The following is a 13,748-nucleotide window of genomic DNA, read 5'->3' on the forward strand; positions in this document are numbered from 1 at the left end:
TTTCTTCTTCGGAAAAATTGTAAATATAGTTCTACTTCTGTTTCAATTTCCAGACTTCTCAGTTGAATCTCTTCTGATGGACTGTAACTTTTTGCTTTTGTAGCTTCTAAGTTCATTCATAATCTGTTTTTGGGCTTTTGTGTACCACAGCTTTCAATTTTCTGCTTTCATGAATATAATAAAATTTGAAAGGTATTTACCCCTCACCAGTAATGTTTAGCAGAACTTACTTCAGGTAGCCAGATAAAACCCAAGAAAACATGAGGAGTACAAATTGCAGTCCTTAGTTACGTAAAAAAAATCTAAAAATTCTATTTTAAATAGAAAGAAATTATCTACCTGCTGGATCACTTTTGTTATTTTCAAATTGATAATTTTTAGTATGATCTTTCTGAATGAAACATGTTCTAATATGCTGGTGGAAGGATCAATCTAAGACCTACTAATACATGTATATGGGTTAGAAATTATTAATTGTCTTATCTTTTCAGACACATAGCATGAGCATCATGCACACTGAATGGGAGTGGTACCTGTAGTTTAATTTTTTCACCTGTCATAATTGTTTCAGGATTTTCACATTTTCTCTTAACAGAATTAACAATGAAACAATTTATTACTCCTTTTGTGTTTTAAATATTTTTGTAGTGCTTTGAGTTTTCAAGAAGACTAACACAGTAGGGCACCAAAATAAATTAAAAAAAAAATTTAAAAAAATTATAGTTTTCTGTGTTGTCTGTGACTGATGATGATTTTTTTTTTCTGCAAATAATGGGATACCAAGTGGTCCAACAAAATGCTGAAATAAATTAATTTCTAGTCTTACCGGCAGTTATAGTTCTGCTGTTGAGCAACACAAGTTGCATTATTTAAGCAAGGGAACAACTCACATGGATTGAGTATTCTCTCACAGAACTTGCCAGTGAATATTGGCAGGCAGGTACATGCCACATCCTGTGGAAGAGAAGGAAATTAGAAATAATTATTTGTTGTAACCAAGGTATTGTGAAAAATAGTGTTTACTTCCATTACTATAGAGACCCTAGATAGGACAGAGTCCGATCATGTTAAGCAGTTTATGAAGATAGAACAAAAAACAGTCTTAGCTCCAAACAGGTTACAAACATAATTTACAGCAAGTGGAATAGACCTTTCAGCACAGATTACACCAGAACTGTGTTTGCTAGCTGGGAATATACCACCTCTAAATTTAGCCGGTTTTGTGATTTTATAACTCAATCAAGAAGAAGCTTTATAAATAATTTATAGGTTTTCCTCATTTTTGAATTTGTCCTAATGTAATGTTCGCATATATCAAACTGTAACAGTGCACGAGGTATCCTTTCTCCACTTTAATGTAAAGCATAGAGACTGTGCTACTTTATGACAGTGAAAGGCATGTCAGTAACTGCAATCAACAACTTACACTGTAAGAACATTAAGTTATTTTATAAAACAAACTATTTATGAAAGCTGACACTCTGTCAGACATTTTTCTATATAAAGTAATGTTCTTTATAGAACTTTTGATGTCAGAAAGTCAAATAAATATATATAAGGATTTATTGCACCAGTGACATTGGAAGTGTTCAGATTTTTCTTCAGAATAAGTCTAAAAGGCATAATCAGAGACCTTTATTTTGATATCTGTTGAGAAATCTCACTGTAACAATTTGTGAAATGAACTACTACATCTGTTTGTCTATAGAATGTTCATATAATATAGTATGTGCTAATTTATCTACTAAACAAAATAATTAGAGAGATTGCATAATTTAGAAATCTGTCAGTTTGTTTGGTAATTTAGATGTCTCTTTTTTTCTCTCTTGGAGTTCCTATGTACCACTTGTTTATGATAACTGAGCTTTGGAACTCTTGTTTCACTATTTTGGTTCTGTAGAATCACCGTTATTTGAAATAGTTATGCTAATGAAAGAAAATTGTCAATGCAGTTTGAAATACCAGATATAAGTACTATCAAATTGTTGTGAATCTGCATCGCTTCGTCGTATTAAAAAAAGCCAAAAGTTAAAAAATGTGTTTAAAAATACATACTAGAGGAAAAGTAATACCTTATTTTATATCAGATTTTATTAGAAAAAGAAAGAAAACGAAATATCAGTAGTTTCTTTGGTAGCCTTCAAGAAACCTAACTGAAAATATGGAATTTCAGCTTTTTAACCATAGAAATATTAGAAATGCTGCATATTCAGATAATGCTGTATTTCTTCATGAAGCACGCAAAGCTAATTGTAAAAGTTATATTAGAATTAAATGCTTTGGCAATTCCATGGAACAGATTCTTCTAGAAGCTATATCAAGGCATATGGTTCTTAGCGAAGTGATTAGAAAGAGTCAACATAGCTTCATAAAGGGAAAATCATGCCTACCTAATCTGATGGTCTTCTATGACGGAGTGAGCATGTTGACAGATAAGGGAAGAGCAATTGATTCTATAGACTCGACTTCTGTGAGGCTTTTGACATTGTCCCATGAAAAATCACTTGCCAAATTGGAGAGATATATATTTGAAGGGTATGTGATGTATCAATTGATAAGTAATTATGTGGATGGCTGTATCCATGGAGTTCTTATCAAAAGCTCAATGATTAAATGGAGATCATTTACTACAAGTGGTATTTTTCAGGGGCCTCTACTGGGATCAGTGCAGTTCAATATTTTTAATAACATTAACAGTGGGACTGCACCTTAGCAAGTTTGCAGTTGATACGAAGCTGAGTAGTGGATTTGATTCACTAAAGGGAAAGGATGTCATCCAGAGAGGCCTTGGCAGGCTTGAGCAATGTATCCATGTGAATTTCATGAAGTTCAACAAGGAGGAGTGTAAAATTCTGCACCTTGCTCAGAGCAGTCATCATGGAATGATTGAATCATTAAGTTTGAAAAAGACCTCTAAGTTCATAATATTCAATTGCCAGACCAACATCACTATGCCGACTAAACCATGTCCCAAATTTCCACATCTACATGTTCTTTGAACATCTCCAGGGACTTCAACTCCACCACTTCCCTGGGAAACTTGTTCCAATGCTTGACCACTCTTTCAGTAAAGAAATTTTTTCTAATACCCAGTATAAACCACCCCTGATGCAACTTGAGGCCATTTTATCACTTGCCGCTTGGGAAAAGAAATCAACATCCACCTTGACACAACCTCCTTTCAGGTGACTGTAGAGAGAAATAAGGTCTCCCCTCAGCTTCCTCTTCTCCAGGTTAAACAATCCCAGTTCCCTCAACCACACATCTGGTGTCACTTGCAAACTTACTGAGGGAGCACTCAATCCCCTCGTGCTGATGATTGATGAAGATATTAAACAAGACTGGCCCTAACATCAAGCCCTTGAATAAACCACCAGTGATCAGGTGCCAACTGGTATTAGCTCCATTCACTACAAACTCTCTGAGCTTGGCCAGCCAGACAGATTTTACCCACTGAAGACTACTGAAGACTATACCCATCTAAGACATGAGCCGAGGGCTTTTCTAGGAGAATGCAGGGGAAGACAGTGTCAAAGGCTTTACTGAAGTCCATGGAGGTAACATCTGCAGCCTTGCAGGTCGTCTGGTCATAGAAGTAGTTCTGGTTTATCAAACAGACCTGCACTTCATCAACCAGTGCTGGCTGGGCCCGATCCTCCAGATACCCAGCACTTGCCTGGTGAACACACTCAAAATGAACTGCCCCATAATCTTCCATGGTTCCAAGGTTAGGCCAACAGACCTGTAGCTCCCTGGATCCTCTTTCTGGCCCTTCTCCTATATAGGTGTCGCATCAGAAAGTCTCCAGCTGTCTGGGACCTCTCCTGTTATCAGGACATGGAGACGGAGATGTGGCTTGGCAAGATCCTATGTTTTCTCCCTCGGTAGTCTTGGGTGGATCCCATTCAGCCCCACGGATTTGTGAGTGTCCAGGTGGCATAGCAAGTTGTTGACTTCTTCCTCTTGGATGATGGGGGTTTATCCTGCTCTCCACCCTGGTCTACCAACTCAGCAGGCTGAATACCCTAGGGGTTAACTAGTCTGACCATTAACGTGTGAGGCAAAGAAGGCATTAAGCAACTCCGGCTTTTCCTCATTCTTGGTGGCAATGTTGCCCCTCTGTATTCAATAAAAGATGGAGATTCTCTTTGGTTCTGTTTTTGTTGATGATGCATTTGTCAAAACATTTTTTTGTCTCTTACAGCAGTGACCAGACTGTTTTGGCACTGGGATTTTTCTAATCTGATTTTCTCCCTCCATGATCTATCAAAATCCCTTTACTCTTTTTGAGTTGCCTTCCTTCTTGAAGTGGTAAATTCCCTTTGTCTTCTTGAGTCCCAGCAAAAGCTCCATGTTCAGCCGGGCTGGACATCTTCCTTGCCCAATCGTCTGGTGCCGCATGGGGACAAACTGCTTCTGTGTCTTTAAGATTTCCTTCTTGGAGGATGTCCAGCCTTCCTGGATCCCTTTTCACTTATGGACTTTTTCTCCAGCGGATTTCTCAACCAATGACCTGAACAGGCCAAGAATCTAGCCTCCAGTAGTCCATGGCAGTGGGTGTGCTGACCTCTCTCCTGACCTCACCAATAATCAAAACTTATTGTTTCATGGGGTAGAGGCACTTGAGCTGGGGTATCAGTTTCACCCCCAATTAGTATCAGTACAGACTGGGTGACGAATGCATTAAAAGCAGCCATGTGGAGAAGGAATTGATGGCATTGGTATATGAAAGATTTGACGTGAGCCAACCACATATGCTTGTGGCCTAGAAAGCCAATTATACTACTGCATAAAAAGAAGTGTTGCCAGCAGGTCAAGGGAGGTGATTCTTCCTGTCTACTCTGCTCCTGTGAGGCCCCACCTGGAATACTGTGTCCAGCTCTGGGAAGACAGCACAAGAAAGACATGGATGTTCTAGTGTGAGTCCAGAAGAATGGTATGAAAATGCTTATAGAGAAAGGCTGAGAGAACTGAGGTTTTTCAGCCTGGAGAAGAAAAGTCTGTGGGAAGACCTCACTATGCCCTTTCAACATATAGAAGGGGCCTATAAGAAAGATGGAAAAAAGCTTTTGAACAAGGACTTGAGTGACCGGACAAGGGGCAAAGGTTTTAATCTGAAAGAGCATATGTTTAGATAGGGCATAAAGAAGAAATTTTTTACTATGGGGATGATGAGATAGTGGAAGAGTTTGCCCAGAGAAGTTGCGGGTGCCCTATCATTGCAAGTGTTCCAGGTCAGGCTGGATAGAATTTGGTCTAGTAGAAGTTGTCCCTGACCACAGCAAGATGGCTGGAACTAGATGATATTTAAATGGCCCTTCCAACCCAAATGATTCTATGATTCTGTGATTCTATGGGGGTTTTTTGTTCTAATATGCATCTCTGAAGCTTATACTTACATTTGGTAAATCGATACATGCACCTCTGTTCTGACATGGCCTTGAAGAACATTCATTAACATCAATTTCACAATTGTGACCAAGAAAACCAGCTGGACAATCACAGATATATCCAGACTGATTATATTGGCATATGCCTCCATTCTGGCACGGCTCATCTGCACAAGGATCACCAGGTTCCTCACAAAATGGACCTAAAAGAAATAAGCATAAAAAATTTGGGAGTGTTTGAGTGGATGGTACTTTTTGATATGTACCCAGAAATATTACTTTGTCACTATGTTGTGTTTCTCTATTATTTCTCTTTAATTATATTTTTTTTTTAATTTTAGGAAGAGTTGAGAGGCTTTTATCTATTGTCGTTTCCTTAAATTGTCTACATTGTGAAGTACCACATACTGATTGGGACACCTGCAAACTATCACCATTTAAAAAGAAAAGAACTTAAAACATTCCTGTATATTTTGCTTGTTTTGGTGAACAGACGTGGTAGAAATTTATAAGAGTGAGTAAACTCACCTGTAGCAAAAGGAGCGTAAGAAATGGAACCATAGTCCTAGAGGACCGAAATGTCGCTGTATGTCTTTTTCACAGTGGTTATTATTAAGGGAGGTTATTCCCTTTCATATTTATACATCCAACCAGCAGTGAAGCTGAATGTGCTCTCAGTAGGTGTGCACATAATCACATGCTTATGTGCGCACTTACATACACACACACATACACACACAGAAACAACACAGACACAGTGGCTACAAGGCTCAACGTAAACGGCGTTGTCTTGGCCTACATCAGAGGAACACAAACAGCAATGATGACTCAAACATTTTCCTCCTGTCTGGCTAGTCAGTGTTGAATTTCACCTTCAAACACACCCAATCCCCCACTCTCTACATGCACAAAGAAACCCACATTAATGGATCCATCAAATATTACCACTGGTTTTATGTCTATTAATATCTACACTTAAATCTCAGACCTTTTGCCAACTCGGTGGGTCAGACATTGAGATCTGTCTAACAGTAGAGTTGTTGGCTAGTCCAGCCTAACCTCTGCCAGCTAGGAAGGGTACTAACACAGAAATAGTAAAGAGAACAGGCTGCGGTTATTGGATGCAAGCTTCAGCCAGACAAACATAACGAGCTACAGTCTGCTTAAACTCAGTCAGCTCTTTTATTATCTTTTGTCTGCATTTTCTCATATTTGCACTTCTCCCATCCACCCTGATCCTTGTTTTTCTTCATCCTAAAAAAAGAGCTAACTCGCCTAAGCTTTTGACCCTGTTGGTTTCGTCACCTCCTTACACAAATTTATCTAGATAATCTTGATTACATGTGGGATTACTGATATGGTTACCAAGGTTTTGTTGACCATGCAAGAAAATAATCCCTCAAAAGTTCCCGGTTGCCTCCTCCTTTAATTATTTGTGAAGTATTTCTGTGTCTTACAAAATTCTCTCTTAACCATCTATGGAATCCAGTCATCACTCATTGTGTCATGTGTAACTTTTGTCAGCCATTGGCTCAGTTATTTTTAAGGTAAGCAATTTCTCATGTCATGCCCAGTAGTTTTCATGTTCTGTTCAGTCACTGTAACCCTGGGCAGGGGTTTTACTAATCTTTCTCCATACTCCAACTGTTATAAGCTGCGTAAGTATTCCGGACAATGAACTCTTTGCAATTGTGCAACATCAAAGATCCAGCAGAATTATAGCAGCTAAGAATTTATTTCCATTTTCTTCTGGAAAATTAGGTAGAAAATTCACTTTTTACATACCTTGTACTTTGCACTCTGATTTAAAACATCTTCCTAATACATACTTACAGGTTACATCAGAAGCATTTTTTGATAACTTGCATAGCAATAACACTAACTTCATAACAAATGTATTCTGAAGTAATAGTATGTATTGATTCCACATCTTGTTAGTCACCAGAATCAACTCAATTAAAATCAGACATTCATAAAAGAATAAAATATGCTTTACAAAAAGGAGTATACTTTTGAAATGGTAAACAGAATACTTTTAATTCAGAATTGTAAACTGTCATGTAAAAATAGCTAATTCTAAACCAATTAATAGATAAGCATGTCAGCCTCTAACAATTTTCTTACAAACACAGACTCTTTATACAGAGCAATTGAAAGTATGTGGAAAAGCATTTACCAGGAAATCCAAGTATCACACTTCATCTCTGTTATATTTCAGAGCAGTCGCAACAACAAACAAACACTATACAAGAAAATCCCACTAGCAGAAAAAGGGTCAAAACATAATTTCCTTTTTATCACTCAGCTCATTGGAAATAGGTGCTCTGATAAGGCAAAATGAATTTAATCTACATTTTAGGACATATTATTCACATCTCTTTAGTGCCACTGAACATTTAAAGAATCTTTCATGAATTTATTGCTATTCCCCATCACCATAGTAACAAAACTACAGTAAAAGTATATTGTAACTTGCAGATATTAGGGCTTGCTAATAGGAAAAGCTAATTAGGCCATTCCTCAAAACAAGGCTATTGACTGGTATTAGTACATATGAAGGAGAATGTTTGCAACATGGAATGAGATGGATTGATCAATTGTTTTCCATTATTCAATTTAGTATTTAGTTGTCTTGTTATAATTCAATACAATATTGTATTCCAGCAGTATTCATAGATGAGGTTATATATCAGCATCTATCCTAATTATTTTTCCTTTGATTTGACTCGTTTGACAAGAATGAGTGCTCCTGACTAAATGAACAAAACACCCAACAATGGAGGCCAGTTGGGGAAACCAGATGAAAGAGGTGCCATTTCAGTAATGCAAAACCAGGAAAAGGGTATTGTGATGAAAAAAAAACCAAACAAACAAAAAAAAAAAAAACCAACAAAGAGAAATGATAGTGCAACTTTCTTTGGAAAAAGGTTAAAAGTAACTAGAAGAGGAAAAGAGAAAAGGCTGAAAGGAGATAAGGAAATGTTACTAATCATGGTTCAATTCATGGATGGTAAAAAATGGTGTTTAACTACTTTTCCCCTTGATGTCCCCTTGCAAAGGGCAAAATATTGTATTTTTCTTTTTGCTAATTTTGAAAAAAAACCCGGTGCGTTTAGTGTGAACTGGGAGCTAATTACCTACTCAGGTCAAGGGGGTTAGTTTTAAATTAAGATAGTGAGTCAGTAACTGCACTCATGGTCTAAAACATATGCCACATCTTTTACAGGTCTAATTTTTTCACAAATTGTAGATAAAACAAGTGACTGAAGAGAAAAGTAAAACAAAATAAAGTTAGAAACACCTCATATTTTTACCAGTGAGGTCTCTACCAGACTACACTGAAAGAACTGGATTCTACAGTTGATGATGTCTTCATATCAATGTTTTATGAAAGATGCTACTTGAACTATATACAAAACCCAAGCCTTAATATAGAGATAAGAATTATAACAACCTTTGTTCAAAACAAATGAACAAATAATCCTCTATACCTGCAAATCTATCTAAATACATTGACTCAAAATGTATATAAAACCTCTCAGTAGTTGTGTGAAATTAGGAATTCCTTCCAAATTGCAGTTAAAAAATTTACGTTATATTCATCATCAATGCTTATTGTTTGGGTATGTTTAAATAAATACTTAGCTCCATAGCCATGGTAACATTTATTGACCTCTTGAACACTGTTGTTAGAAGCAAGGTAAAGAGACAACAGGATAGAAACAGGTCTGTATAATCTCAAGTCATATGGAGACCCCAGAAGGAAGACAGTATTTAAGCAACAAACAATGCAACTAGGAAAAAACTCATGGGTCCAATTTGCAAATGCACATTGAAAATGTACAAATTCTGGATAAATTAAAAAACATGCAAGGTAGTTTCCCTTTTAACTGCATAGACTTTGTGCATAACCTATTTCACTTTGACAGCAATAACAACATAGTAAAGGCATAGTATTTGACACAGATGGAGTAAAGAAATGGTATGGCCAGCAGGAGTAGGGGAGTGATTGTACCCCTGTACTCAGTGCTGGTGAGGTCATACCTTGAATATCATGTTCAGTTTTGGGTCCCTCAGTGCAAGAATGACATCAAGTTGCTGAACGTGTGCAGAGGAGTGCAACAAATCTGCTGAAGTGTACGGAGAATAATTCTTATGAGGAGCAGTTGAGGGAACTGGGATTGTTTAGCTTGGAGAACAGGAGGCTGAAGAGTGACCTTAATGGTCTTTATAATCACCTGAAAGGAGGTTATAGCAAGGTGGATGTTTGTCACTTCTCCCAAGTAGCATGTGAAAGATGAGAGGAAATGGCCTCAAGTTGTGCCAGGGATGGTTTAGATCGGATATTAGAAAAGAATTCTTTACTGAAAGAGTAGTCAAGCGTTGGAATAAGTTTCCCAGGGAAGTGGTCGAGTTACTATCCGTGGAGGTGTTAAAAAAGCATGTAGATGTGGAACTTTTGGACATGGTTTTGTAGGCATGGTGGTATTGGGCTGGCATTTGTACTTGATTTTAAAGGCCTTTCCAATCTCAATGATTCTATGCTTCTGTGATTTGAATTGTCATGTACATTTTATATTATAACCAATGAATAACAGTTTTCTCTGCATATGAAGTTTCAATAAAGTTTAAACAAAAATGTAACAAAATTCAGGCACTGAAAATCTAGGTCTCAGAAAAGAGTGAATGCAAATATCCAAGAAAGATTATAAGGGTTACTATCTTAATTTTAGACGATGTAGGCAGAAACAAAGCTCACTGATGTGCTGAAAACAGACATCTTGGAAGCAAATGAACTAGAAGAATGTTAACTCCCATCAGAGAAAAGCCTGTTAGAGAGAAAATTACAGGAGTGTTGGAAAAGACTCATCAAGAGTCTTTATAAATTTTTAGTTTTACTTTTTATCTTGACTAACCACAGTGTTCAGAAATTCTAAAATAGCCACAGCAAATAGAGCTGGGTTGATTCTGAGCCAGTGCTACCCCGGCCACTGTTAAGGCAGTGTTCAGGGGCTGTCACTGCTTCTGGAGGGCTATTATTGCCTGGGGCAAGAGCAGGGCATCACCTTAGTTATAACAGATCAATACACCACTCCTAGCCTAAAATTACTTCCTAGTGCATCAGTTTGCTGCAGAAAGAGGTGTCCAAATTGCCGCTAGGGACAGCAGGAAGCCATAATGTTCATATTGACAGCTATCACTTTTATCAAGACCAGTGCTGCCCACTCACAGAAAAGTCTAGAGGTAAAATTCCCTTTCTCCTTGCAGCCAGCTGCTGGTGTTTATCACACACGAGGTACAGAAAAAGAACCTAGATGTATCCATTAACAGCAATTTCACTAATACTTCATGATTTTTACTACAGTAAATTCATATGATTATTTACCATTCTTTTTGGAAGGTGTTTTTATAAAAACAATGATTAACCACTCTTGTCTCTAAGGCAACAGTTTCTCTAGATGTTTTCAGTTCAGTTTCAACAGCTGTCTCTGAGGTAACATGAGCTTTCTTATGCTCAATTGCAAGGTATATTCCTGATGGCTCACATACTTTTGTGCGAGGCTCAATACTTCTGTATTCTGAAGTATTCTGTCTCTTAGAATCTAGCATTCATGGACTACCACTGTGTCTGATGTTATCCAGTATTTTTTCTTAAGGTATAAATGGAAGATTTTTATTAAAACCCTAAATGATAATAGGTCATGTCAATATCCTGAGTGGGAAAAGAAATTTCTTCATTAAAATATCAACATTTATGCCTTAGACTGTGTTTCAAACTGTAGAAGAACTGTAACTTTTATTTTGTTTTAAACACTGGTTTTGAGAAACATTTTGAAATGAAGTGGCTGAAACTAGTTCAGAAGGACAAAACCAAGGTCACTGTTTTTCGCACCTGCTAAAATATTCTTTGTGCAAGCACAGAAAAAGCAGTCAAGATCAGTCAGTGCATTTGGGAGGGTCTTGGGAAGCTCAGTGCTCCTGAGATCAACAGTGCATGTCTGTCACAAAACAAGTGTGTGACGCCTTATGTAACATAGAGGTCCTCCTATAAGAATGCCTTGTGGGCATAAATGGATATGATCATTCAGCATCAACTGAATAAATGGGGAGTCTCTCTATTTTGAATGCATGTTCCCATCTTTTCCAGGATTTTTGGCATCGTATTTCATCACAGGATCTCTTGGGAAGTTGAAAGTGTATTTTCTCCACTAATTTTCTGTTTCTTCTTTAATCTGCCTTTCCTCTCCTTTCCCTGATATCCCTCTTTCTGTATTTCCACTTCTGGAGAGGCATGTTATTGTTTTATACAATTTATCTACATATACATCTATGCCTTCACTATAAATTGATACTTACTTTTCTCTAATAGACAATTGAATACCTGCAAACAGCACTAGAATTGTTAAATTATTTAAAATTAACCATGTAGTATTGGTTTTGCCTTAATTGACTTCCCAGGATTCCATTTCAATTAACCATATCCCCCTTCTGCTTACAGGGAGAGCAGGGATGTGACTGTGTGTGTGATTTCAAACTGTGAAAGTACAAAATATGAAAATAAATGTTCATAAAAACATGAAATATACAACTGTACATAAATGGGTACTAGAAATCAACAAAGTGGCAAATGTTCTGTGAAAATAAGCGGAAGGAATTCTATCAGGCAGCAAAACTATGCTTTATTTTGCTCACTTTTCAGTGGAGAGCAAAATACTTTCTTATTGTTTACAGTAAATAAAACAGTATAGTCATTGAGATTTGAAAGTGCTGTTTTGTATACATCACTAGTGAGATTAAACCACTTTGTAATATTCTGAATAGAGAGATTATTGAATGAAATTCCATACCAGAGTCTATCTCCCAGGTGAAAGACAGGCAGGTTATGCAAATGCATGCTCTGCTGGGCTGTGTGAAACCTAGGGATGCAGCTGGAATAGAGGAAGAATGGAGAATCCCAGAGATTAAACTTCTCCATGGGTTTGCAATGTACAGAGAATGGTTGATTAAACTAGTATGGAGGGCAATCAAGGTCGAACCATTAGGCAGGAAAAGTCATTTTGAGATATTTCAGATGTTTCTTGTGGAAACAGATAGAAAACATTTCAGTCACATTTTTTTTTTCCCTGAGTAAAGCAGCAGGAATAAACTGAACAGAAAAAAATTCACAGAAAACAGAAAGAGATAAAATGACCAAAAATAAATCTATCTTTAGCTGTTAATATTACTAATACAGGAATGTTTGTCTCCTGATTGTTAAGAGCTGCTGCAGAAGAGAAAAACATCAATTAGTAAATGATAGTGCAAAATTCTTAAAGAAGAAAATAAGCTTATAGTTAGAGCATCTTATTGCCTATGTTTTCACAGCCAGCTAGAACTGAAAAGCAACACCCCTCATGAAGAGCTTAATAATATGGAAACTGGAAGAGGCCTTAAGGAACATTGTAAGTCTATTCAATTCCCTATGGGCAAGGTGTTACTTAAGACTTCTATAGATATCTATAAAATCCCATTGGAAAATGAAAGGTTGTGATCATTTCTGTTCTTTGTGACACAGGCAAACTATATTTTCCTCTTTTCTGTTCAGTGGAGTGATGAACAGTATCTTCGATACTTCTTAGTGGCAATGATTTGTTGCCTGTTGAAGTCCTATTGCTTGAAGGCTTTCTTTGTGATGGGGAACTTAGAGTTTCTGCTTCTCCTTAGGGTCTGAGTTGTTCAGTCGATTTCTCAACTTGCCTCTTTTCCAAAGGTCAAACCTTTGGAAGGTCTTTGGCTTAGATAACTATTTCACATCAAATGAAACACAGAAATAAGGTTGTTCTATATCCCATAAGTATGTTTGGAAATTATACCTTCTTTACTGAATTGTTGAACAGCAGTTTCTATCTGAAACTTTGAATAAATGGAATAGAGATAACTTGATCATTATGTATAATGAACGGAAGATGTTCTTATTTCTTTGTTCTGTAAAGAAGGGTTAAAGCTTGTAATATTTTTCTGATATTTCATTCAAGGGAGGGAGTGGGGGATGAAGGATGGGTAGCTACAGATTTTCTAGTAAGGCAGAGGTATTCTCTAATATTCTCCAGAATATGCACAATAGGCACCTGCATAGACTAAACAAAATACTCCTTTAGATGACAAAGTAGTCTAATCTGTAGTTTGGGGTATTTAAAAGTCTTTTAGTTTTTAGAATATAGCAAAACTACTAATTGCAAAAATAAATAGATTCTTAATTTATTCCAGGACTGATTCACTAAGAACTTAGTAGGAAAAGGTCCAGATCTTAATGTTTTAATTTCCTGTTATACGTTTATCAAAGAAGACTATTTGTTTTCACATGTTTATTTAGATGTT

The 13,748-nt window shown here is 36.9% G+C and overlaps 1 protein-coding gene across 3 annotated transcripts in view; it reads right to left on the reverse strand.

Annotated features, from left to right (window-relative positions):
* Positions 1 to 13,748, reverse strand: part of EYS (eyes shut homolog) — an 880,825-nt gene that overhangs the window by 728,238 nt on the left and 138,839 nt on the right. For all 3 annotated transcript variants that reach the window (XM_054063979.1, XM_054063978.1, XM_054063977.1), the window contains exons 4-5: positions 5,400 to 5,593; positions 827 to 954 (exon numbers count right to left, since the gene is read on the reverse strand). In XM_054063979.1, coding sequence (XP_053919954.1) covers positions 827 to 954; positions 5,400 to 5,593 — 322 coding nt within the window. The remainder of the gene's footprint in view (positions 1 to 826; positions 955 to 5,399; positions 5,594 to 13,748) is intronic.

The sequence above is a fragment of the Cuculus canorus genome, chromosome 3 (genome assembly GCF_017976375.1).
Source record: "Cuculus canorus isolate bCucCan1 chromosome 3, bCucCan1.pri, whole genome shotgun sequence".
In the NCBI taxonomy this organism is placed as follows: Eukaryota; Metazoa; Chordata; class Aves; order Cuculiformes; family Cuculidae; genus Cuculus; species Cuculus canorus.